Source organism: Sander vitreus, chromosome 4, assembly GCF_031162955.1.
Source record: "Sander vitreus isolate 19-12246 chromosome 4, sanVit1, whole genome shotgun sequence".
In the NCBI taxonomy this organism is placed as follows: Eukaryota; Metazoa; Chordata; class Actinopteri; order Perciformes; family Percidae; genus Sander; species Sander vitreus.
In genome coordinates, this window is record NC_135858.1 from 28,310,278 (window position 1) to 28,337,847 (window position 27,570).

Here is a 27,570-nt window from a genome sequence, read left to right on the forward strand (position 1 = left end):
CAGTATGGCTACGCTCTTATTATTTAATGTCATGATGTGCATGTCAATGGCTTGAATGCATATCAGAAAGAGAGTTGCTCAGCAAAAGCCACACTCTTCACACTTTCTCGAGTCAAACCCCTACCTACACTGGTGCTACGATGAACAGCTTTTAACTGTGTGGATTTTGTTAGCTTAAACTACAGACTAATCGACTGGCTAACTAACTAACGAAGCAATATAACTTAACTGACTGACTGACTATCTAAATGGCTAGTTAGCTAACATACTTCAGGGCTGCCAACTCTCACGCATTGGCCGTGAGACACACACATTTGATTGGTTTCACACGCTCACACGCCACACCCCCGATTTCTCACGCTGAAGTGTCAACCCGGTCGGTCAAATGCCTGAAAGCTGAGTTTATCTTTTTTTATTTAATAAATACAGACCCGTCCGTCGCTTTCTGTCCACTCTGTCTGTAAAAATGGAGGTGAGCAGCGCGGCTGGTAAGTGTAGCAACTTCAGTTAATTCTAGTGGACTCTCTCTGCTGTGGGAAGTGACGCGTTGCATTCGTGCTCTACCTCCGATGAAGAGCAGCGTACAGCCTCTTCTCTAACCTTTGTCAGAGACCAGAGACCCAAATGGGCCTCTGTGTCTGTCAGACAGTCTGAATGAGATACTACCAAATCAGCGGAGCAATAACATGCACAGCAAACTATAGTACAACTCTCCAAATCTCGGAGAACACAGATGGGAGGAGTTATATTTTAAATGTGCACAAAGTTGTAAATAAAAGCAGAAATCTTGCTGAAATCTGAGCTACTGAAGTCCAGGAGTTTAGAAATTAACTAAAATGACTGAATGTATGATTCACATGAATAAGTGCCACATGCACATTTAAAGACAAACAGACGCAAAAGAGGAGGGAAGAGTAAATTAGGCCTACATGTGTGTTGACTCAGCAGAGATAATGTTAAATTAGAAAAAGTTGATCTACAACAAAATAGTTGAAAGTAATACAGAATTAGCCTGGTCCTACCAGACTCTGGTACATTTCATTTGTACAGAGAGTCTGGCCACTCTCCATTGACAAGTGTTAACTTCCTTGTTGACTCTGTTGAAGTTTAAAACTATTGGATCTGCCCAGAGCCACTCTGGATCTGCCATAACCAATCGCTAACGTTTGGTCGTGACGTACACTACCAGTCAAAAGTTTGGGGTCACTTATAAATTTCCATTCCACTCCATTATAGACAGAATACCAGCTGAGATCAGTTGCAATGTTTTTTTAATCAGGGCAGCAGTTTTCAGATTACATTATGTGTTTACATAATTGCAAAAGGCTTCTCGACTGTTGTAGAACGAAGTGGCTGAAGAAACGCTTGAAATTCCATGCTTTTTGGTCTAAACGTCATACCCAAATTAAAAGTGGTACAGCTCCCATATACTTTGACACTCAGTGGTCTTTTGACCGGTAGTGTATGTCATGCGCATGTGCAAAAAGAGGGGAGACTGACAACTATCGGCTCATATTTAGCATTAGCATCACTAGCGTTAGCCTTAGCCAACTCCTTCACAACTAATGGAGTGAGCTGGAAAATCTAACTGTTCCCGAACACCGTGGGGAGGAGGGCTACAACATCATGGCCACCAACACAACTCAGCAAAGATTGTTCTTGCTCAGGCTTTAACTTCTGGATATTCGGCAGCGTTGCCACAACAGACCGAATGGCTTCGCTCTTATCTTGCGCACGACCTCAACGTCATCGTTCTCATCCACTCCCTCTGTTCACTGATTGGACCGCCAAATATTTGGCCCGAGAAAACCCAAGAATATACCGCAAACCCAGACGTAGTACTGAAAGGAAATGACAATTGAGCAGAAGTACGTAGGAGGGCGGAACCATGCTAATACAGAATTCCTGAGGGCCTTATTTTCTATATTTTCAATTGTTTCCAGCATAAATTGATGTAGAAAAGGGAAGAAATAGGTGCATAAAAAGTCAGTGTTTTTATGCTCAAAATGATATGTCTCAAAACCTATGCCATTGGGTTGCCAGGCCATGCAGCTGTGACTGGTCCAGATGTTTGTGCCAGCTCACCAGGGGGGCAGATAATGGGAAACTTTGGGCCACTATTGTGCTTCTCTAACCTCTGTGCATCTCTACATGTAACTGTAAATAATTAATTAAATGTTTCATAAAATGAACAAATAGTCTCTCTTTTACAGTACAGTACAGAGGATGAGGGCCAAACATTACTGGGCCTTTGAGAAAGGCTGTGATATATATATTTTTTTTTTTTTTTTTTTGCTGTACAGTAATGCTACTGAATGAGCCAAAAGAAATTGCTTTGTACGTGGCAAAATTTTGGTTGGCCCCACCAAATCTCACTCCAAGGTTTTTTGAAAAATTGGCAGCCCTGCATACTTACTTACTAACTAACTGACCGACTGACTATAACTGGCTAGCCAACTAAACTGAATGACTGGCTAGCTAACTGACTAACTAGCTAACTAATGTACCTAACTAATTGACATACTGGTAAAGTGATAACCTAACCACATAACTAACTGGCTGATTGACTAACTACCCACCTAGCTGACTGACTAGCTAACTAAGATCGTATTTAACCAACTGATTGACTTTCCACTTGACTAACTAACTAAGTAGCTAACCAAATGGCTGACTATCTAACTAACTAACTGACGGAGTGGCTACCAAAAGTGTCTGACTAACTAAGTCACCAACTAACAAAGTGAGGAACTACCTAAGTTCTGTGCACATACCACTCTGGTAGGAGAGCTCCACGGACTCACAGCCTCCATAGGGAAAACTCTGCAGGGTCAGAGAGGGCTGGGCGAGTGACGGCTGGCTACTGTCTGTTAATGGAAAGAGAGAGAGTGAGACAGAGGGGGAAATATGTTACCATGGCAACAGTCTTCCCCTCTATGACAAACCCCAACACACGTTACACCTGTATGGACACACTCTAGCGGAGAGAAGATTGGCCGCTGTTGACAAGTGGTGATTTAAATGAGTCATATAACACCCTGAGTCTTGATTGGTGGCATGACAGTTAATTGGAATATCTCTCCTCCAATTAAGGAAGGGACAGGTTGATTGGATGAGTGCATGGGCACTATTAGGACAGATGGATGGATTGATGAAGGGTCAGGGGACAGAGGGACTGATGAAGGAATGTCTCATGTCAAGAACAGCGTCAGAGAACCCGAAAAAGGGTAGCCTTTTTGTGGAGGAAGCATGTAAAAGCGAATGACAGAAAAAAAACATGCTGCATCCAGTCTGCGTAAGAGAAAGAAGAACACAAAGGCCCTAATACGATAATAGGGTTTATTTGTTTCATCACTTCTCTTCTATTTATTGGTAGATCACCTTTTGTACGTCAGCCAAATAAGTAAAACTAAAAATTCTCTTTTGGGGCGAGTCCAAAATGTCTTTACAAGTGGATGGGGACACATGGATTAAAAGATGGAGGACATGGGGTAGAGACAAAGGTAAAAGAAAAAGAAGAAAAGAGAAAATGCTTGAACTGGATGAGAAGAAAAGGAATTTATTTTCTATTTTTTTTAATAGAAAGAAGACTATTAGAGGTTTTCTATTATTAGACTGTTCATGTTTTAATGTTGTCTGTGTGGTTTTAATAAATAAAATGCCCTCTTAGTTCAGTGCTGTGGTGATATGGCTTCTGACAACCAGATAGGAGACTCACTGAAGTCAGAGAGTGTGTGTATGTGTGTGTGTGTGTCAGAAGGAAAAGTGGTTGTAGTAAAGAATTGCATGACTCTGTTTTTTCTTAATGGAGCTATTTGCATGTTAATGACGGCTGTGGATTCATTAGTGGCTTCTCCGTAAGCCAATCTAAACACTGGCTTCCCTAAACGAATGAAGAATGAGCCGGCCACATGGGTCACTCTGCAGCTACTACTTGGTTGTGTGTGTGTGTGTGTGTGTGTGTGTGTGTGTGTGTGTGCGTGTGCGTGCGTGTGTGTGTGTGCCTGTGTGTGTGTTGTGTGAGTGTAAGTGTGGTCAAGAGAAAAAAAAGGGACTGAAAAAACAGCCATGTATATCTGATGGGCTTACACGGACTGATTACAAATAGCTGACAAGTTCTGTTGTGTGAATGGAGGAATTCATAAAAGAGTAGACAGAATGACAAGAAGCGAGATGAAATGAGAGTAGTGGATTAAAGGGGAGAGGAGAAAAGAGAAGACAAGACAGAGAACAGAGGAGAACGACTGGGAGGCAAAAAAAGAAGAAATCAGATGAACACTGAAAGAAAAGGAGGAAATAGAAGGAGAGTGTAAAAAGAGAGGAATAAGTGGCGTAAAGAGGGCAGCGGTGGAAGACGTATCCAGATCCTTTACTTAGGTTGGGTTAGGTTACTTGAGTGAATATACTTAGTTACATTCCACCACTGAAAGAGAGGATGCATTGAGACATGGAAGGAGAGATAATAAAACAAAGAAAAGAGGAGGGAAGATAGGGAAATATGGCAGAGGAGGAGAAGAAAGAGAGAAGGGACAGGAGACAGAGGAGGGGGAAAGGTGGAGGAAAGACAGGAGTAAAGAGTTGAGGAGAAAAAGGAGAGTTCAGGAGCGGTAAGGACAAACACAAACTGTCTGCTCGCTGAAACAGAACCGGCTTGTACATCACACTTCCCCTTCACTCTGTGTCTCCAGAATAGTTCCTTTGATAATTTCCTCCAGCACTTGTATCCCATGAATCTGTAGAAACTCCTCTCATCCTTCCCTTTCTAAGCCCTCCTTTGTACTCCTGAACCAGCCCCATCTTCCACTACTGGTTTGTCTAGTCAAATACATTTTAGATTTTAGAATAAACATTATTGCTGCTTGGATTTAAGACAGAAAGTGTGACTTCCATCCACTGTAAAGAAGTCAGGAGGAGGTGATCAGTGTGGATGGTGGAGACAGTGGTCCATGTCTTGTGTGCTGTGTGTTGTTAGGTTTAGGCTACTTAAAAAGACTGGGTTTTTGGTAAATATTAGTTTACAAGCAGGATTCTTCCTGGCTCAGATTTTTTGGGGCCTTTTTGGGGGCTTGATGGTGTTTTAAGCCCCCACCGTCGACTTCAAGGCACCTAACCCTTGCCTAACCCCAGTGCCAAAAAATCCTCTATGCAGGAAAAACCTCTGACATGTCTATCCTGTGCTTTCAGTCAGTGCTTACTTTTTCAATATTTAGTCAAGACCATTATTACATATTCTTTCAGTTGCCTTAACCAAGAATGACCAAAACATAACCATAAAAATATTTATGCTGTAGTTGCCAGGACCAAATATTGCTGGGAAAACAATGGAAATGTTTATATTTTTAATGACATTATCCAGCTGGCTGTTTCCCTCTTTAATTTGCTTTCTCTTTCATAGCCCATTTATGTATTTGTATTTTAGTTTACTAGAGTTAGTTACTGGTTGCAACATACTGACGCCATCACTACCACTACAGACTTAAACATAGAGAAAACATATTTGTGAACAACACACACACACACACACACACACACACACACACACACACACACACACACACACACACACTTCCTTTGTCTCCAAAGGAAGTGTGTGTGTGTTCCCAGAGCTCTTGGCAGCTGCCTCCAAGGTCACATGTGTGTGTGTGCGTGTGGTGTGTGTTAGAATGTCTAAGTTCATTCATACATACATACATGGATGTGTGTGTCCGCTCCTGAATACGTGTGTGCATTTACATGCCTACCTTTCAGTATGTGGGGTTTTGTTTATTGATGTGTGTGTGTGTGTGTGTGTGTGTGTGTGTGTGTGAGAGAGTGTGTGTGTGCGTTTGTGTGTGTTAACTCGCAGCAAGGTCAAATATGCATTAAGCCAGGCATGAAATGGATTCATATCGGCAGCTCCACAACACTGACTATGATGAAGACATCTCAATGCTAATGGGGAGATTTATTGACCCCACAGTCACAAAGGTGCGTGTGTGTGTGTGTGCGCGCTCGTGCGTGCGTGCGTGCGTGCGTGCGTGAGACATCAAGACATATGGAGAGCGTTGAGTGTGTGTGGCTAGTGTGTGTTTGACAAGAGAGATGCATTGATTGAGAAAGCAATAAAAAAAAAGTGTGTGTGTGTGTGTGTGTGTGTGTGTGTGCGTGTGTGTATGTGTGTTTGTGAAGGCCGTTCACGCTCTCAGTGAGTGTGTATGTTAATGCAGTCCTTCATGCTTGGCACTGTGCTATATAAAGTTCCCTCCTCCCACCATGTGACTTTATTAAGACTCAGTTATGGATGACTTGGACTCGGAGTATCACTGTGTTAACTCCTTCGACACAACCAGCTGCCTACCTGTGTTTCTATATTCTATACAAAACTCCTCCACAGTTAGAAAGTAAACTCTTCTTATGAAGCTATGTAGCCTTCAGTTGTGGTGTAACTTTGTATGATTAATGCAAATATAATTCTGCATTGTTTTGTTCATGACAGTGCCGTCAATTCTATTTCATTCAGTCAAATTGTTGAGGGTCTTTTTTTAATTTATTGTTGCAATACAGTAACTAAAGACAACAATACAGGACAAGATGTCGCTTTTTTTCGCTGCTTTTGTCGCTCTTTTACATCCTGTTTTGTCTCTTATTGTTCTCCAACTATCTTTATCAATCGACAAATGTTGAGGATGACTCTTTTTCACTCCTGCCTCCTAAAGAGAGGCAAAAACTTTTTGAAAACAAAGATTTGAAAACATTCGGGGCTAGAGCCCCAGAAGCCACCCCCCCCTCCCTGCGCTCCGATAGTTAAGCTGTTGGCCACAACTGTGTTCAAAATATAATGTTCTACAATTGAAATGGACAGCTACCAGTCAACTGGAAGCGAGTATTTTGGGTAGACATTTTCTAATTCATCATCATTTACTGACATCCTTGATACCCACCAAAAGGCAATTACTGTTAAGCCCAATCATATTAAAGAAATTACTTAATTATAGAAGCAACTAAATGACAGAGAAAGACATCATTCCCATACCCTGTTCTTACAGTATTCATTACAGCATCAGCCAGCACACACAGTAATTAGATCCGGAACAGTCAAACAATAATTGAAACTGAAATTGAAATTATGTTAAACACTATTACAATATAACCGTTATCATCTACAAACTTGAATAACAGCAGTGACAATCAAACACAGTGGATTTAGTTTAACCAAGACAACCCACTGTGCTATATTACTACTTTGAGAGTCAATATGCAACAATGCAACAGACTCTACATTCGACACCTGTCACCTTTATTATCCGAATAAATCATAACATTACATGTGCATCACTCCCACAACTCCAACAAATGTCCATCTTACTATCTGTTGTACCAGCCACGTCTCTGCAAATGTCCACGTTTTAAAATGCAAATAACGTTCTCTGCAAACCTTTCAACATTAAAGGTCCCATGGCATGAACATTTCACTTTATGAGGTTTTTTTAACATTAATGTGAGTTCCCCCAGCCTGCCTATGGTCCCCCAGTGGGCCAATCTGGAATCTTCCCTTTATGAGGTCATAAGGAGGTTACCTCCCCTTTCTCTGCTTTGCCCGCCCAGAGAATTTGGCCCACCCATGAGAAAGACAGAGACATCATGGCTTGAAAACAAGTGAAGCATGGCAGTTGGTCAAGGCCACACCCCCACCCTCCACCTTGCCCCCCCCTCTCTCCTCCTCAATAGCATTTAAAGCTACAGACACAGAAATGACACGTCCTAAGGAAAGCTCATTGTGGGACTCGCTCTAGTAGCTGTAATTCTGCACCAAGGCTGAATTTCGGGAAAGAGACTTCAGATACAGTATTAGGGGACCACTAAGGCCTATATAAAAGAGACTTCAGATACAGTATTAGGGGACCACTAAGGTCTATATAAAAGCATCCAAAAAGCAGCATGTCATAGGACCTTTAAAGGTTAAGAGCTGAACCCACTTGTGCTGCTCAAAGACTGACATCTTAGCATCAAGCATTTTTCTTTTTATAAACAAAAAGGTGAAAAAGCTGGGGCTGTTAAGTCCATCTCTCTCTTTCTCTTTCTCTATCTCTTCCTGTCTTCCTCTGAAGCACAAGGTCAGGTACAACTTCATTTTATGGCCGGTGAAAGTCTCTTCAGAATGGATGAAAAAAAATCGCTCTGATATGTGAAACACATTACAACCTGTAGTGGAACGGTGAGACGCCAGCAAAAAGATGGAAAATACAAGTGTTGCTGAGCTGTTTTCCAGAGGAGGAGAGAAACAAAAGAAAGGAGGACATGTAGAGACAGAGATCAGCAGGCAAAAAAAAGTAGAAGATGAAAAAGGAAATAAAAAAAAGACCCTTCATCCCGTCAGGGGATGCAGGTAAATAAAGTGTATTTTTTAATCTCAATTTACAATATCAAGAGCACAAGAGGTTACTCAAGTGTTTCTCCAAAGTATTCTTCATCCTTTCATTTTGATTACATAGAGCTTTTATAAGATATACTTGAATAAATAATAAGAGGTATACAATCAGAAGTAGCATATGGTAAGAGGGATTTGCATTCTTTTAACTTAATGTGTCCATTTTATATCTACTGTAAATGGGCTCTTTATGCAACTACAACAGGTTCAACAAAAAAAAAAATGTCACTGTTTAATGCCACTCAAGTGCCTGTTTTATACTGGATGTGTACATTGAAGCATAACACCTTTAGGCACAAGGAGTTTGTTTTCTCTCTAGAAGAAGCTTTTTTCCATACTTTATGAAATATGGAACACATTCTCACTCCCATCTCGTCAAATACGGACGCTTGGTCAGGTGCCTTTGTCGTCGTTATTGACGCTAAAGTCTCCTTTAGCGTCATATAACACACTTTAACTAAATGTGCTTGGTTGGGTCTACTGGCGTCCCTTTTGACGCCAACACGGTCTCACGGCAGTTTGTGTAATTGAGACGTTATTTTTAATCTATTGATTCGTGTACAACAACACGTTTATCTAGTTTTTTTCGTGGTGGCCAGCACAAAATGGGAACCATCTATTCAGACAGGGCTGGACTGGCCATCTGGCATACCGGGCATTTTCCTGGTGGGTTTTCCACTTTTGGGCCGAATCGCCGATATAATTTATAGGCCTTTTTTTTTTGGCCGTGCCGGCCCATAAAGAACTGATAGCGGCCCATTGGTTAATTTTCTTTATTGACACTGGCCTGACCCAATCAAATCCAGGAACCCCCCTACCCCACTCCCGACCCTGAGACACGAGCTGTAACAGTTATGCTTAAGCTGGAAGTTTAGCATCCACGTTAAAATGGACAAACGACCACCAAAGCGCAAGGGAGGTGCAGAGAAATTACGGGAGAAAAAGATTAAGAATCTACAGGAGGATGCCTCAAAATGTGCCAAAAGTTCTGACATGTTTGGGGCTGTAGTAGCTGCTTCAACATCAGCATTACCTGAAGTAGAGGAAGGAGGAGAGGTGGCTGGCTATACAGAGAAGCAGAAACAACATCATGACAGGGACGAAGCTGAGGAGGAGGAGAGTGACCATGACAGGGCCAGGGGAGCGAGTGAGGAAAAGATGGAAGAGAGAGTAGATGACGACGTGGTAAGGAGTAGGCAAATTAACAGGGACTCTCAGGAAGGGAGGGAGGCTGTGTGTGTGTGTGTGTGTGTGTGTGTGTGTGTGTGTGTGTGTGTGTGTGTGTGTGTGTGTGCGTGCGTGCGTGTGTGTGTGTGTGTGTGTGTGCGTGTGTGTGTTAGGTGCACCTCACGTCATAACGACAACAAGTAGTTTGGATGTAACATTATAGTTAATAGCTGTCAGGTAACCTAATTGTTTAAGCTTACATTGAAAATGCTAGCGGTTGGCCTGTTGGGTAGCTAAAAAGTCTGTGTGATCTATATATATATATATATATATATATATATATATATATATATATATATATATATATATATATATATTAACAGTAAACAGTTTTTAAAAGTTGCTAAGGCAATATTAAGCAAATTAGTAATAATAACAATAATGGCAATACAATATCGAATATCAATAGTAAAAAATTATCAAATACCATAAATATACAAATCATAACTCTAAGAATGAATTAACAGATCAACAGATAAGTCTTGGGACCCCTCTTGAAGGATCCAAAACTATCACATGAACGCAGAACACTAGGCAACTCATATCATAGAATGCATGCATATTTTAAGGACTGTCTGCAGGGAATGTGTCTGACCAATCACGGTGGGTGTGGGCCGCCTGATAGACGAGGCAAAGGCAAGCCAGAGAAAGAGAGCAGCAGAATAAAGGAGTGATGCATGGAGGAAGAGACAGAGAGGCAGATGAAACTATCTATCTGGACTGCAGGTCGCAGGGATCAACTAGTCTAGACAGTATAGCAGCCGTTTACCTCATTTCACCTCCACCTCTTCTGACATGAGGAGAAAAAACACTGACTCACAAAGAGAGAGCGTGCGCGTGCGTGTGTGTGTGTGTGTGCATGTGTTCAGGGCTGTCTGCTTGCTAGTGTGCGTATGCCCATACAAAGCCACTTGCTTTGGAACTTACAGGCGCCAGAGTCGAACACAGATATCCGAGTGTGTGTGTAGGTGGGTGTTTGCACGTGAGTTACCTACACAGATCTGTGAAGTCACCATGCAGCTGCTGCACAGCAGACAGACAAATGTGCTTCAGAGGAGAGTTTCTCACGAAAAAAAAATCTTGCAAGTTAGGACCAAAGAGAGAGGGAGAGAGTGAGAGGGAGAGGGAGAGAGAGAGAGAGAGAGAGAGAGAGAGAGAGAGAGAGAGAGAGAGACTGGTGGACAGATAGACTTATTCATGGATTTATTTCTCTCTGCTCTGTTTTGCTACTGTGAATGGCCAAATAAAACGCAAAAGTGATTCAAGCTTTTCAAGCAATTTTTTTTAAAGATTACTTTTTGGGTAGCCTGACAAGCCAGACCCACATCAAGATGTTGGGTCTGGGGACTCACCATTGGCAGGGCTCAATCCGAGGGGCGGGATAAACGGTTGTCTTTCAAATTCCCTCTGCACTCATAGCCAACCAAGAGCAACGCTAGATGATAGAGTAAATTTTGCCGTATCCGGTTCGGCTAAACTCCGAACACATCTTCCTTTTTTAAGAAAGAATTTCAGTGCTTAACTCCAAGTCTTCCAGAGTCGCGTCCAAAGCCGATTCGAAAGGCCGCTGTTCGCCAGCAGCAGCAGCCATCTTCTTTGTTTTCAAGTAGCAGGGAATTCACGCGGAACCGTCGCAACTCTGCCGTCATTATGTTAAGCCCGCCCACTGACTCTTTACACAATGTGATTGGCCTGACCAGAGTTTGGTTTTTCCAGCTCGCAAGCCAACAGAGAGTTGCTAGACTAACCCTGGCTGAAAATTACATTTGCTGCCGATAGGGTGCGTCTAGATTTCTAGGCTACTTTTTGGGGCTTTGCTGACTTAAATTTTTTTTTGACAGGAGCTAGGTGAGAAAGGGGAGCGAGAGGGGGAAGACACGCAGGAAATCGTCACAGGTCGGATTCGAACCATGGACCTCTGTGTCGAGGCATACACCTCTCAGTATATGTGCGCCTACTCTACCCACTGACTCAACCCGGACACCAAGCTTAATTTTCTAATTGAACCGTCCAGCTTCTACATTTGCTGTACTGAAACACTGGTGTCTTGTACTGATGCACTGTATGGAGATGTTCCAATACCATTTCTCCTTCCCGATACCTCAACTTGCATATCGGCCAATACCGAGTACCGATCAGAACCCAGAGCGTTAAAAAAAAAAAGTGTCTACATAAAAAAAAAAAAAAATAGCTGTATACTAACCCTGTATGGATGGGATATGATTGCTACTGTTGTTGTATGGCCTGGCTTAGGTTAAACTCTCCGTAAAACATGAACAAATACATATTGACACTAAATGCCAAAGAACTGTCTTTGAGAACTCTGTCATTATCGCTTCATATATTGCGGAAAAAAGAACATATATAAACTACTTTGAAGATTTTTTTTCAGGGTTAAATTACACGGTGTTCAATTGAGACTCACGTACTCGCCGATACTGACAGCAGCATTTTAGGCAGTATCGGAACAACCCTAGCATAGTATGTGGGGGAAATCCTCTAGTGCACAGGAAGTGATGCATTTTGCATTCCCCGGCTGTGTCCCAAATCACTCATTCACTTACTGACATTTTGGACACTTATGAATCATAGTCATAGACATTTTGCATCATCACTCAGAGTTGTGGATGTTGCAACAACATCCCAGAGACGATTTTTAAAAGATGCAGTTCTTGAAGCTATAGTGCGTAGTTTGTGTCGCCCCCATGAGGAATTCTAACTAATGACAGCGGCGCGTCCACATGATACAAGCCTTCAATGACCGTGCCCCTCCTCCACTCAGTTGCTAGTAGCCAAGGAGGACACGGAGGATTAAAAAAAACATGATGGACTCTTCAGAAGAGGTAATTATCGTCACTAGAGCTTCTACGCGGGAAAGTCACAATCTTCTGAACATAGCCATACTGAGAAATACAGAGAGAGTTGTGTGGAGCTGATAGTCTTAATAAGCTTTGTAGCAACTGATTTGGCGATGGCTTGAATGTAACGGACGTTCATTAATATCAAAAAGTTATGTACTAAAGCCTTGTAAATATTGGCACTGATATTTAATGCTTTTAGGTATTTTCAACTGTCCCCATATCTTTTTAATACGTTTGCTTTCGGCATATTTAGCATGTTGAACTATTGTTAGGTGAGTGTTCGTTACTGACTGTATGGACTGGGAAGCTGCAAATGAATTGCCCATTGGGATTAATAAAGTGTCAGAAGTGATTCTGTTCCGGACATGAAATTAATGCATCCCTGAATTTGGAGGGAAAAAAAATGGAAATAAACTTTTGTCATCATTGTGTTTTTTTCATCCTCAACGATATTAATTGTCAGTTTGGACTGTATGAAAAAATCTATGTACAGCTATATGTACATTTAGCTATCCGTGTGAGTCAGATTGGCAAAGACCAGGAGGCAGACAGACTTGTCAAACGAAGTGTGACTGAGAGAGCACTTGTTGTGAATATAAGCTGTGTAAGCAGGCAGTCAAGAAGTGGCTGCAAAAGAGCACAGAGGCTCCATCTTCCCTGTGCACATAAAGGTTAAAAATGACTCTCTCTCTCTCAACTCTGCTCTCACCTTCAATTACCCAGCACTGCCACATTAGGGCCAAACAAAATGACTACCATTAGCCATAATCACCTTACATGCAGCCTAATGCTTTGCTGAACTAGACTGGGGAAAATAATTGCCGGTAATGCTGTGGAAAAACTACTTCCAATACAAGCAGGGCAGTGGATATAAATGATGAGCTCTCTATACGGGATGTAACTCCGGATCATCTTCCACGCAGCACAGCAACAGCTTTGTGTTTCCAATGCAGTGCATCTTCAAAATATGGAGCAACGATCATAAAAAAAAAAGCCAAAAATCACTAATGTGGTGGCGGGGACCGAATCTTTTACTTCAGTAAAATATGCAATGAAAAAATTAGGGGTGCTCACCTTTTTATTATACTGTATATTCATGTTGGGGCTCGCAAAATAAAAAAATAAATAAAAAAAAGGATATCCTTTGTTCCTGAGTGTTTCTGTCCTCGCTGAATCATTTACGCACATGTACATTTTCCAGGCAGCGCTGCCTGGAAGGAGACGTTGGGGGCTTAAAGCACTGATAAACCAAAAAGACCCTGTCCTGGGAAAGTATTTACCAACCAGCCGTTAACTACTGCAGTGGAGTTTGCTGTACTAGCCACGTATATGCTCCTATATGTGTACACAATGTATTAGGACTGAAACAAGCACAGGGTTTATCTGCTATTAATATTTGGACCTGGGATGGGAATATTTTGATGTTTAAACAATGTAGCCAACTTCTCAAGTTGTCTATAAAACAGCAGCGTATAAGCCCTAAAACCAAGCATTAATAATCTGCTATACCTTAATGTATCCTTTGTAACATCCATGCAAACATCAGAATATTTCAGCAGTAATTTACAAAGAACAGAATGAGTCCGTGAAGTCTTGTCACCTGCAAGCCAAAGCTGTTGCCTTGTAATCCATTATTGGTCTAATTTGCCTAATCTTCGTGGATTTTGGATGCCCTTGAAAAGGCAAACAGGAATGTGATTGGGAGGATTTTAGTTTCCGATCCAGTTCTTGAGTTGTGTTCTTGGGGTCCTAGGTTCCTGGGACGCCTTCTCATGGGTCTGTGTTTGTATCAGTGCATTTGCTCAACTGTGTGAGCCTAATTAACCAGGAAAAGCTCCTGATCCATGGAAAACACAACTACAGCGCTAACAGCGGCGAAGGGGCTGTCCTTGGCCCGGGCACAAAAGGCTGACGCTTGCTTTGTGAACTGACAGAGAACAGTGCTGCGTAACCTTTGAACATACAGCAGTGTCTGGGAAATTGATTTTTCAGAGGAAAACGTGTTTGCACATGAAATGCACGCTATGCTGCGGTGGATTTCCACTGATCCAGTGGATTTACGTCGCATCAAAATTAGCAATGCATTGGGTCTATGTTCATACGGATATGTGTGTTTCTGTGCACATTTGAAACTTTTTGATGTGTCCTTGTCTCCTTATGCATATATTTGTATAATTGTGTATGCTATACAATGTGTACATGTTGGCTTCTTTATGTGTGTGTGTGTGTGTGTGTGTGTGTGTGTGTGTGTGTGTGTGTGTGTGTGTGTGTGAAATCATATTTCCATATTTCCATAGCTGAGAACACCTGAGCTAAGGAGAAAGCTTTACAGCTGGTTCAAAAATAAAACACACACACACACACACACACACACACAGAGAGATAAACCCCCCTCTGCATTGCATTCTGGATTTACCCAAGCTCCTTTTCCCCGTCTTTGATCCCTCAATCTGTATGTCTCTTTCACTGTCGTCTTAATAACTTCCTTCTCTCTCTCTCTCTCTCTCTCTCTCTCTCTCTCTCTCTCTCTGCATCTGTCTCTCTCTCTCTGCATCTGTCTCTCTTTTCAAGCTTTTAAGAATCCTCGCTGGCACCATTCAGACTCCTGGTACCATTATCCATTTTCAAAAGCCTGAAAGGTATTGGAACGCGTCTAAATGGTGGATTCTTTAAAAGTGAAATGATTTCTATCAATTTTTGCAATAAATTCTGGAATTCAGCTCCCCTTGTCCACCACAAATGCAATGGACAACATAATGGACTCAATGGAAGTCAAAGCGTTAAGAAGGATATTGTGTCGAAACTAATGAAGCTTTTTAAAAACATATCTACGATCAGATGAAAATGGTTTTGACAGTATTTTCTTTGTCGACTCTGGTGGCCAGCCTTTCTTTTTTTTTCACCAAACCTCGATAATGTGATATCTGCTCTTTTAACCGTTTAGTTTATTCTTTAAATGTATGGGCATTTTGGTAATCAACTTTGAGTGGTCTCTTTTTAATTAGACAGCTGAGCTACAGTAGTGCTTGACTGAAAATAATTAAAGTAATATAAATAATGAAATGTGCTCACATTCAACTAAGAAAATTATTAAAAGGGCAGTTACTAGAATCAGAAGTCCTCTAGTTCAGTTCCATCCTTTATGCATACTTTTTCATGCAAGAGTGTTTGGTAGGATAAAAGCATCATAAACGTATCAGCAGTACATACAAACATATCGTATAAAGAAATATGCTGACAAATATTCTCTCTGTTTCTCTTTTTCAGTTTCCACTCAATTTCTTCCTTTGGTTTTCGGTTTCCTTCGTCCCTGATGGTTCATTGAATCAACTACATTAGAAAAGAAGAGATGGATGTAGAAATTGATGGGGGGATATGAGGAAATTAAGAAATCGGCATTGCAGGGAATTCGGGAATTAGTGGATGGACAAAAAGATGGGATGAACGGATAGACCAACCCGCTCTCACTACTACTGACGCTTGGTCAGTGTCTCTCAGCGTCAGATACCAAGGCAAAAATCAACCTTTAGGGTCTGTACGGGAAGCACCAGGCAGAGCAGCAGCTCGACCGCGGCGCTGTAAGATGACATAGTATCAAGAGAGACAACGGTAGCGAGTTGTATGAAAGATCTACAATCCACATAAGGAGGTTGGTTGGGGGAGTGGATGGGTCAAACAACACAGGGCTTTTACCCAGGACACCGGGATTTGTGTCCCGTTTTTGTTCAGTGTGTCACTTAAACCTACATTTTGTAACACCACCTTCAATCCTTCCCTGACCATAACTAAGTGGTTTGACCCCGAACATTAAAAAACGACGCCAAATCGGTCCAGATCGTCCAAATGCAACCCCAAAGATCCTGACCAAGAGCGTTGAAAATTATGCCAAAGGAGTACCCAGAGAGTCAAATATTGCTGCGGATGGGATTACATTGGCATTAGTTTAAAGCCCCCTGCGTCTGACTGAGACGCTAAAGGAGACTTTTGGCATCTGAAACAAACGCCAAAGTAACCTGATCAAGCGTTGGTTTTTGACTCGCTGGGAGTGAGACTGTGCTGGATAGACAGATGACCGTGGGGTAGGAGTGGATGAATGCAATGGATGAAAAGATTGATAAAAGGAGGGAATAGTCAGGAGTAGCAGTGGCGGTTGCAAGAGTTGAGAGTGGAAGAGAAAGGAAGAGAGATGGTGGGGCTATAGACGAAGAGAGCAATGATGGATGGATAGAACCAAAGAAAAAACCGAACAAAGTGACTCGAAACATTAGTTGATAGCAGAACAAAAGAAGGGATGTGTGAGTGGATGGGTGGACTGAGTTTAGAGCAGAGGTGCCCAAATTATTTCATGTGAAGAGCCAAAATATATCTGGATGGAAGGCCTCGGTCCAAAAATCAATGTTAATGTTTAAGAATTCCATAATTCTTCGCAGATAAACTGTACGTGTTTAATTTAAAGGGAAGTTTACCAGCACTGTGCTTTACACTGCAGAAGAATGTAGAAGTGCTTTTTAGCTGCACAAAATGTATGTTGTGTTGTCATTTATACTCTTTAGGGTAAGGGTGAGGGGATGAATGAAGATAAGGTATAAGGGATAGGTCGACACCAATCAATGACAAATGTACATTTGGATTCTTCTATTTCTCACACTTGTACTGCTCTATCCCTAAGTTGTATCATTCCATGTTTTATTTAAGTCTATTTTCTATATTTAATGTATTTGTTTTGGATACCAGATTTGACATCACAGAGATAATGAAAGTTTTGTTTTACAGATTGTCTTCCTATTTAATGGTGGAGAGAACAGATGGCTCGACAAAACGCTAACGTCACTCTGTGAAGATGTATGACAGCGAATTTGTGCCTTTGCACAAATCGCTCAAGCGTTCTTTTGCATTCTGCTTCATCATGCTTTGACGTGCATCAGCAAATGGCACATAAACCTGCGTAGCCAGTTGTGTAGATTACATTAAATTAGCTTAAATATGCGAGGCTGAAACATTATTGCATATCGTTTTTCGCATGCAGTTTTTCTAGAGCAGATAAGACACAGAGTGGCTGTCTATCACTCTGATTGGTCTGTCTTTTTTCTGACTGTCTGCCTGCCTCTGGCTATCTGTTTCCTGGGCAGTTAACACATGGGTTCAGCAGGTATTACAGTGATTTGGCTGGTTTATAACAGTGTTTTAGGAGAAGATACACATTCTCCTACCTGGAGAGGCAGGTGACAAGTAGAGGAGAGGAGACAAGGAGAGGAGACAAAAGAGATGAGACCAGGACAGAAGAGGAGAGAAGGAGAGAGTGGGAATGAGAAAAGGATAAAGTGAGAGGGAAGGAAGAGTGAACAGTAATATATGGGAATGAAATGTAAGTGAAGAAACGACGACAGAATATCTGATGATGAGAGAAAGAAAAGAAGGAAAGATTTCAGATAAACACAGAAGATTACAGTATGGAAGAGAAAAAGAATGAGGATTAGACAGTAGACGGTAGAAAGAACACAGAACACAGGAGGGAAGAAGGAAGGAGTGAAAAGGAGGAGGAGGATGGATGAGAGGAGGTGTGGCAGGAAGATGACGAGCTGGCAGCTGGCTGATAAGTATTATCACATAAAGCAGAAACACTCAGTAAAAGGAGAGCGGCAGACAAATGTCACTACAGCACTTATACCTCTGTGTGTGTGTGTGTGTGTGTGTGTGTGTGTGTGTGTGTGTGTGTGTGTGTGTGTAAGAGACACACACACACACACACACACACACACACACACACACACACATACATGTCCCACTTTGGCAGGGGCCACAGCCAATCTGCTTGGCAAAGAACTGGTCAATCTGGCCAACAGAAGGGGAGAGAGGGAGGAAAAATGAAGAGAAAAAGACAGAAAGAAGGTACTTGGAAATGGTTTTGACATTTCATTCTGCCCATGTGCAAACTGTGTGTGTGTGTGTGTGTGTGTGTGTGTGTGTGTGTGTGTGTGTGTGTGTATATATATGCACATTAATTATTTTGCCCTCTCTGACATTGTATGTACCTGAATGTGTGTGCTATTTTGTAACTTTTGCTTCACTTGTTTCTCATGCTGAGTACTGTAAGAGCGGTGTTTGACTGAGTTATTAACCACAGCTGTTATGCTTTGTAAAATAAAAAAATACTGAGAGAATTATTAACAAAAAGCATAGATGATCCATTAAGAAACGTATAAGTTTTTCCTCACCTATAGAAGTTGTGGCTGGAACTGGCTCTTTAGACACTGCACACATAATCAACATGACACACAGAGGGAAACACAGAAGCTTAGTCAGAAACAGTAATGACTGCAACTAACATGGTTACAGTTCAAACATTAGCCTCTTCAGCCACTGAAACGTTGCCTAAAGCATCTTTAAAGATTTTGTGTGTGTGTGTGTGTGTGTGTGTGTGTGTGTGTGTGTGTGTGTGTGTGTGTGTGTGTGTGCTTAAGTGTGTGTTTGAGTGTGTACCTGAGTAGTAGGAATTCAGCAGGGATTTGCTCTGCAGCGTCTTGCTTCCCTGCACGGAGAAGGAGCAGGGAGAGGGGGAGGCTGGGGAGGAGACAGAAAGGGAGAACAGGTGAAAAGAAGGTAAATAAGAGGACAGAGAAACACAAAATAAAAAGGGGAGGTTGTGTGAAAATAGGGGAAACCGGAGGTGGGGAAGGGAGAGGTGCGGTGGAAGCGAGGGGTGGGACAGGATAGGGAGGAGGAGAGAGAAAGTGAAAACAACAGGAGGGAGAGAAGGAAAGATGAGAATAGAGGAGAAGAGAATACAAGAGGAAGAGGCAGGAGGTGGGGAGAACAGAGAGGAATAGGAAAGAAAAGAAGACAGGGGAAGGAGGGGATAAAATAAGGAAAGTAGAGACATAAAGTTAAGTAGAAATCAGTGAAGGACATGCAGTAAGGGAGGAAGGCCAGGGAGAAGAGGTCAGTGAGTGACCTCATCTATGAAAAAAAAAATCAATCATCACAGGACAATGAACGATGAAAGCATACACACAGAAAGATCAATACTCCATATTCAACAGCCCAAAGAACAATCCGATAACACTTAAATGGCACCGTCAATGCTGCCGATATTGAATTCTGAAATACAAAAGTGGTCCCGTCTCAATGCGTGTGCACGCAAATACGACATGCCCTCAATGTTGGTACATACATACAACCGATTGTGTGATTGTGTAAAGAATGACGGTTCAAACTGAATGGAATGATCCAATGGGGAGAAACAGAGCGTGACAACAAAGTGGATGTGAAAAGAAGCGTTTTCCGGTGGACATGTTATACTCAATCATCACACATACTGTAGATACCAATCTATCAACACTGTGAATCAAATGGATCTCAATCATTCTTATGCCTAGCATACACTAGAAGACTTTGAACAGACTTTAAAAAGACTACAGTCTGACACCATCTCACATCTAACGTTAAAGACCGTCATAATATGTTAAGACTGGGGCTCTCGTAGGGTCACACAATGTGAGACTACAACTAGATTTGTTTTGAAAGATGAACCAAGCTAGCTAGCTACTAGTAGCATAAGATGGTAACTTAAGGGAAAGTCTGCCGATTTTCTGTTCTGCCGTACATGCAGATGAATGGCGGCAGTACACCGGTTGGATGACGCTCTTTAGTAGGGTTGAAAATTAGCATCTTTCCCTCTTTAGCGTTTAGCTTACACCATAGCACACTGGCTCTGGCCGTTTGCTGCTTCCTGTGTAGTAACTCGTGGAAGCAACTTACAGATGATGACATATTAAAGGAAAAACCAACATAAAGGGTCTAGTTAAAGTTTGTTGATCGGCCATCATGAGCCTCCAGGTTCAGTGCTCCTTGGCTTTAATTTCCCAAAAAGCTCTCATCAAAAAGATGGTCTTTTTTTTATGATGGTGGAAAGTGATGTCTAACATGTTGCTCCATAATCTCCTCGTGCCCTGTGGATGGGCTTACTGTCATTTTTGAAGAAGATAGAAATGTTTCACCATAGAATAGAGTGGATCACTGTGAATAACTTTTCAGCAACCCATCTATCTAAGTGCGCAAATAGACCCAAACAATAGAAACTTTTTTTCCATTTGTTAACATTTTTCCTTTAATTTCTCTTCTGTCCAAACTGTGTAGGTCATCTATCTTTCACTCTGTAAGTCAGCTAGCAAACAGTTAACCTTTGAGTCATAGTGCCAAAATTCTTATCAGATGGTACCCTAGAATGAAATCTTATCAAATGGAAGTCACCTAATTTTTGTCAGTTTTGGGGTCCTTGACGTGAAAACGATTGGGAACTGGTGGCTTAATTTATCAGTTAACTTGTGGTCTGCATTATTGTTTTCTAGTGCGGCTTTCTTCCTGTTTTTAGAAAGTAGTTTTCATTTAGTGTTTTGAGACCTTTTGTGGTCTTTAATTTGGTGGTCTTGGTTTAATTCATTATTAAAACTGTGGTAGGTACTTTATATTTTGGCGTCGTTGGGCGGAAATTCCATAATAACATTTGAGCATATTGTAATGCAAGTGGTGTGAGAGAAAACTAGACTTCTGCACCTCCTCATGGCTATGTATTTAGGCTTTCGATAATCTAGACCGTGACGGGAGCCTTTGACCAATCGCAGGTCATTACAGAGAGAGCGTTCCTACTGGCTGCTCTGCGCATGCATTGCATGTGTGACAGAGAGGGGAGAGACAGAGCTGCAGGTAAAGGTCTCACTCTTGAGTACTTCAAATACTGGCTTTATTTTTATTTTTTGCTTTCTACCCACCACAGCTGTATGCATCTCTATTGTATATACTACATCTATATTTTGGTTTCCTTGGTTCTTTTTCCCTGAGTTATCTTTATTCATATTATTGATAGTCTCCCCTGGAACACTCAGGGAATGTAACAACCAGAAAAAAGACAGCATTGGTGATTTATTGAAATGGCTTTAAAAGTGACCTCTTGCAGTCATGGGAATAAATTACTCTAAACATGACAGCCGTGGTCATTTGTTGAAATGACACATGTTTGAGTTCAGTATTATGTTATGGGATAAGGATCCTAAGTTGCATGGGGGGGGACATTGTGGTGCACTTTTTGTTTATAGTAAGCTAGCGGCCTTGTTACACTTGAATCCATCTTGGTGGTTGATCAAATTGCTATCGCCAGTTCAAAATGGCAACTTTGGGAATAAAGTCAAAAATCGAACACTGTTAGAAGAGAGCTGAGCCAATTTATCATATATGTGTTCTCAAACAGTGACTGATGGCTACTACGTCCATGCGGATACACTCTCTCTCTCACATACACACACACACACACACACACACACACAGACTGCAAGGGGTTGTAAATAAATGATATGTAGGGTAGATACAGGCACACACACAATAAGATAAAACCTAGGGGGATTGCGACTGACTGTGACATATTATATGCTAGTTGAACCCGTTCAAAAATCCACACTAGAAATCACACTTAGCCTACACACATGTATCTATAGGAGCATCAGCTAATTGGCGTGTGTGTCTGTGTGTGTGTGTGTGTGTGTGTGTGTGTGTGTGTGTGTGTGTGTGTTCATCTATAAGTAATTGTTATTTGTCTATAGGCTTCGAGCAGCCAATTAGCAAGCATGTACGTTAGCATATGCAGTATTTCTGTTCATCGTGTATCAGTTTTGTGTATTTCAGACACCTGATGGCCCAAGCTGGCGGCCATTAGTGGAAACTCTCACACTAAAGAAAAACTCTCCTCCACCTCCCTTCATACTGACTGAGATAGATGACACGTTGTGTCTCCCCTCTTCTGCCCCTGTCTGTCTTTTCCTTTGTTTCCTCCCCCTACTCCCATCCTACCCTCTCTTCTTATCTCACCTCCTCAGCTCTATTTTCCTCCCATTTCTCCCATGGCACTTTTCTCTACTCTTCGCTCCCTGGCACATTTGTGTAAGGTATTCATAGCTTATTCAAGTTATATGTATTCAGGGTTTTTTTCTCAGTTGGAGTAGTTGTACAGAAAACCAAAAATCAAAGTGTGTTTACTAGGGCTGGGTTAAAATAATCGATTCTCCAATTAAAATCGATCGTTGTTTAAGTGATCTGATAGTGATTAATAAAATCCAGAAGTCAATCTTTTAATATCTGCCTTTTCATCATGGATGTATAAGTAAAAGTACTTTTTACTTTCTTAATGTAAGCATTAACCTGGTGCATTAGAAATGAAAATATCTGTGGGTTGCTTCTTGCTTGTACAAATTACAGCATATGTTCTCTGAGAATCTCTTTTATATCCAAGCTAAACTAGTATCGTAACGGAAATTTCCCTAAACTAATTGATAGTGAATTGAATTGGAAATGTAATCAAATCAGGACCTTGTGAATCCGAATCAAATCAATACGGCAAATAATTAGCGATACCCAGCCCTAGTAAACACAACCAACAAGTAATATAAAGGGAGGGTGTAAAACAAGTAGCATGATGTGAGGTGGTTTGAGACACATTCTAGCTAGATGCTAAAAAGTCAAATGTAGATGCATTAGCCTCTCCAAGCCTAAGTTATCCCCTAGTGGTTTGTGGAAGTAGCCACTTACAGCATCTTCTCCTTGTGGTAATGGCGGCTGAGGTGACACTCAAATTATCATTTTTTTTCCCTCCCTGTTTTATTAAAGCCATGGGAAGAAAGTGGCTTCAGAGATTGTAATGTACTGTATATGTGTGTAAGAGAGCAGCATAAATGAGTTCTTGTGATGGTCAGCAAGACGTTTGTCTCAATAATAGTTCATCCATGCCAGTCTTCCATGGGTTTCTGTTAGTATGATGGTTGTTGGCATTTTTAGCAGACTGCTTCAGATACACTACCACACCAGCCGCTGAACCTAGTATCTGGTGTAGGAAAGCCAGACCAGTGTGTTACGTTTTGAGATCTGGCAAAAACACACTTGGAAACACAACGTTTTCTTGAAAATGACCAGGCCGTTCTCATGAACCATTTTTACATATAGCTATGAAAAGTAAAGCACTGTAATTCATATGTATTGCACTTATTTATTAGTGTATGCATCACATTGACTACTGCTGTATAGGACTGCAGTGGTCCTACAGGGAGGAGGTTAGTTAGGGTGGATGGGTGGATCATAAAACACATGGAGCGTCCCAGGGAAATCACAAGACTTTCACCCAGGAACAGGGTGTTTGTGTCCCAGGAGTACTAAGGGGGCCGGTGTTTTAATCCAAACCACAATCTTTTTTCTAATCTTAACTAGTCGATTTGGTGCCTTAACTTAACCGTCGTCGCCACATGACGATCATTAAAATTAACTGTAATGCCACTGATAGGACCATCACCTCAGGGTGCTCTGTACCCGGCTCACAAGTCACCTTTTCTCAGCTAAATGTAACTGTAAAGACCGCTCAACTTAACTGTCATGTGACCGGTTGTCACGTGACCAGCCGGCCGTCAATGATTTCAGAGGTTATCATAACTGTTGACTTGTTGTGCATACGTTTTCGTACGAACTCGTTCATGAGAATGCGTTAAAATGATACAATTCAGGTAAACTCTGCTGCTTCCTGTCACCAATAGATCAACGGTGTTCACGTTAGCTTCATAAAGTGGAATCAATCTGCTCACCAGTAACTTCATTTGCTCAGGACTAACATTGCACTCTTTTCCTGTTTCTAACCATAAAACCACCTGGGATGTTCCCCACAAACACAAAATAAATGGCAGTATAAAGACACAGACCTCATTCAGTGTTTGTAATTTTACTAATGTCTTCAAAATGAATGTGATCATAATTTCCTGATGTGAAAATGATCCATATAGCAGCCCCCTTGCCTAATTGTTATTCTTTGCTCTACTGTTTTCTGGTACAATAGCCCAATTTCCCTAATTAAAATTTTATCTGCTCCTCTCGTCGTTGTCCTCTCTCTTTCTTCCTTCTCCCCGCTCCCCTGCTACCCTCTTCTAATACCGCCAAACACAACATATTTTCCCCTCTTCTGTGATAAAATCCCTCTCGTCTCATGCGTACCGGCACTATATGCTAATACGCCTCCAAAAGAAGCTCAACTTTAATACAGTGAGGAGTGTACCTGCATACCAAAAGAAATATGCTTTGACAGCAATGTCCTGTGAAGATAACTGGTGACTGGATGAGAATGCAATAACACAAAAAGGTTATTTGCCCTGCGAGGGGCCATCTGCGGAAATATTATTGGGTCCCCTACCTTGTGTCAGCATTTTTTCTCTGTCTCATTAGGACTGAGCCTGGATCAGTGACTGTGTCTATGCGTGTGTGTGTGTGTGTGTGTGTGTGTGTGTGCGCATGTGTGCTTTATTTCTTTCTCTTCTTTCAAATGTGTATGTGCTAACACAGTACGAACTGTAAAAGAGAGACAGTTATTGAGAGACTAGTTCATGGCACGCCACAAATCTAGGTAAAGAAGACCAATTAACATGCCAAAACTATATTTTGCCCCAAGCAAGGTTGAGTTATATCTGCCTGGAAGCAAAAAAAATGACTTACAAAATAACCATTACTTTATCACGTATTCGGTTCCCAGCTCTATATTCTGCAAACTCCAAAACCTATAGACTCAGCCAACGTGTAGTTTGGTCTAGCTGGAAGAAAAGAGACGTCCAACGTTTCAAGTACTACTAGTTTCTGAAACAACCAAGTTCCAGAGAAAGGAAGCTCCTTTTAAATATGTTGCAAAAGCAAAGTCTATTTACATGCACAGAAAATATACCACAACTTCTAATATCACACATCCAAGGTCTGGATAAAAGCGGTCTCCTCTAAGTGTTTTCAATGCAAAAACATTATTGTTCGTCAGAATTGCAGCGTGCACAGTTAGAGGAAGAGAGCAGGCAATTGCGGGCGACATTAGCTTGCTACTTAGTCCCTCTCCAGCGCCCTGCTTTCAACGGCCAAGCACTCCTAAAAGGCCAGCCTGACATTTTCAAGAGAAAAATGTCCTTCTGAGGGGCCTTGTCTAATTACCCTGGACACACACACACTCACACATAAGTCTACAGAGAGATAGAAATATGCCCCCACATAGCCACGCACAGGCAGGCAGGTTGACTTTCATAAGACTGCAGTTGAAGACACACAGATGTGTGTGTGAAAAACCCAATGCAACATGCATATATGAACTTGCATGAGTATAAGGCAACACAGAGCAGAACACGTTCAAAGAACAGAGCTGAAAGTGATTACAACAGCACTAAGTAAGATGGAGGCTAGTGAAGCAGCACAGCATACTGCTGATATTAGTGAAAGAGGAACAGATGGAAAGTTTTATTATAAAATGAAATGTCCACTATTTAAATGAATGAATGTGACAAAATGATTAATGGCACAGTGACATAGCGGAAACGTTGCTATGTGAAACAAAAGTTAACTTATAGCTACATTTCTTATACAAGAGAAAATATTGTAATTACATTGTCCTACATCACAACAATATTTCATCTGCTATATTCTACCTTGGTTATATATTAAGAGATTAGATTGGAATAGTATGTTCTCCAACGGATCTCTATGATGGTGCCAGAACATGGGTGATTTTGACTTACTGAATCCGTTGAGGTCCTGGTTGGACGTGGAAAAGGGGTCGTCTTTGTGCAGGGTGCTGACTTTAGTGGTGCTCTTATCAGCCGTGGTGACCGGACCCATCTCCCTCTGCTGGGTGGAGCTGCTGGCGGTCTCCTTCTGCTTCTTTGCCAACTTCCTAAAGTGGTATGACCACATGCACACAAACAAGCACACATGTAAAGGCACATCCACAGGCACAGACAGGAACACACACACACAAACAGGTATATTTACACATTCAGACACATATACACACAAGTGTGTCAACCCACATGCAACGCACACACAATTACACACACAAACATAAATCACAAAATCGAAAATACTGTCAGGGAGATGATTTATGGTGAGAATGGCAAGCACAGAGGAATTCTATTTTTTGAACATGCGGTGACTTGAACACAGAAGAAACAAAATGGCCACATGAGGATGAACATTGTGCTTTATGCATTGCCGTATCCAAAAGTTAATAAACAATATTTTTGTGTTTATCTATCTATTTTTGTTTGAGTCCTTCATGTTCACCGTTTTAGCAGCCATGTAGATGATTTTAGGGGGGATGCCACTCCGCTTGTTAGCAAAATGAACAAAATGCATGCCCCTTGTTAACCTTTCATCCCCTCTCTCCATCCCCTAGTAGCAGAGAGAGTGCAGGGGAAGAGGGGTTGTTTAGTTGAATATGTTAGTCTAGTCTGCCTGACATATTGATCCTTTATCTGACTGAGGTTTGTGCAAGTTAGAATCTATGGCCCCGACCATGGCTCTGAAATATCAGTAGCCTAACTGTGCTATGTATTGATACATGCTTTGCGCTGTCTGTGGTGCTCACGTAGCACACCGATTTGTCATTGTGACCAGTGTTGGTCATCTGACTTTAAAAAAGTAATTAGTTACAGTTACAAATTACTTCTCCCGAAAAGTAATTGAGTTAGTAACTCAGTTACCACATTGTAAAAGCAATTAGTTACTCAGCAAAGTAACTGTGACGTTATTTTTTATGTTCTATAACATCTTTAACGTCAAAGAAGAAAGAATAAAAACACTATATACAGTATTTTAGAACATTTGGTATTTATTTGAACTCTGTTCAGCTCGGCCTTCACCTGTTGCTGACCCGAAAAATCGAGCGTTGCTTGTTTTAACAGAGTGGCTCCGTCTCCTTCGCTGGAGCTCACGCTAGCTGCATTTGGGCTTGGGGTTGGGTTAGCAGCAGCAACAAGTGTCATGTTAGCATGTGTTGATGAGAGGTGCTTCATAAGATTTGAGTTGCTTGAGGCAGACGTGGATAGTGGAAGTCTTTTTTCCTGGGCACAGCGTGCATATTACATAAACATTCTTGCCTTTAATTTCAATGAGCGAGAAGTAGTGCCGGTACTTCCAGTTCGAGGACGCTACCTTTGAATTTCCCTGGCTCGTCGCCATTGTCGCTATCTCGTGTTTAGTGGTAGTCAGAGCGTGCCGTGTAGCCAAAGCCTGACACCTCACGCATTA

At 41.6% G+C, this 27,570-nt stretch overlaps 1 protein-coding gene across 1 annotated transcript in view; it reads right to left on the reverse strand.

The window, feature by feature from the left end:
- The window catches only part of ptprt (protein tyrosine phosphatase receptor type T), a 438,297-nt gene that overhangs the window by 74,090 nt on the left and 336,637 nt on the right, over positions 1 to 27,570 (reverse strand). The window contains exons 19-22 of the mRNA XM_078247539.1: positions 26,061 to 26,215; positions 18,973 to 19,053; positions 18,708 to 18,743; positions 2,772 to 2,864 (exon numbers count right to left, since the gene is read on the reverse strand). Coding sequence (XP_078103665.1) covers positions 2,772 to 2,864; positions 18,708 to 18,743; positions 18,973 to 19,053; positions 26,061 to 26,215 — 365 coding nt within the window. The remainder of the gene's footprint in view (positions 1 to 2,771; positions 2,865 to 18,707; positions 18,744 to 18,972; positions 19,054 to 26,060; positions 26,216 to 27,570) is intronic.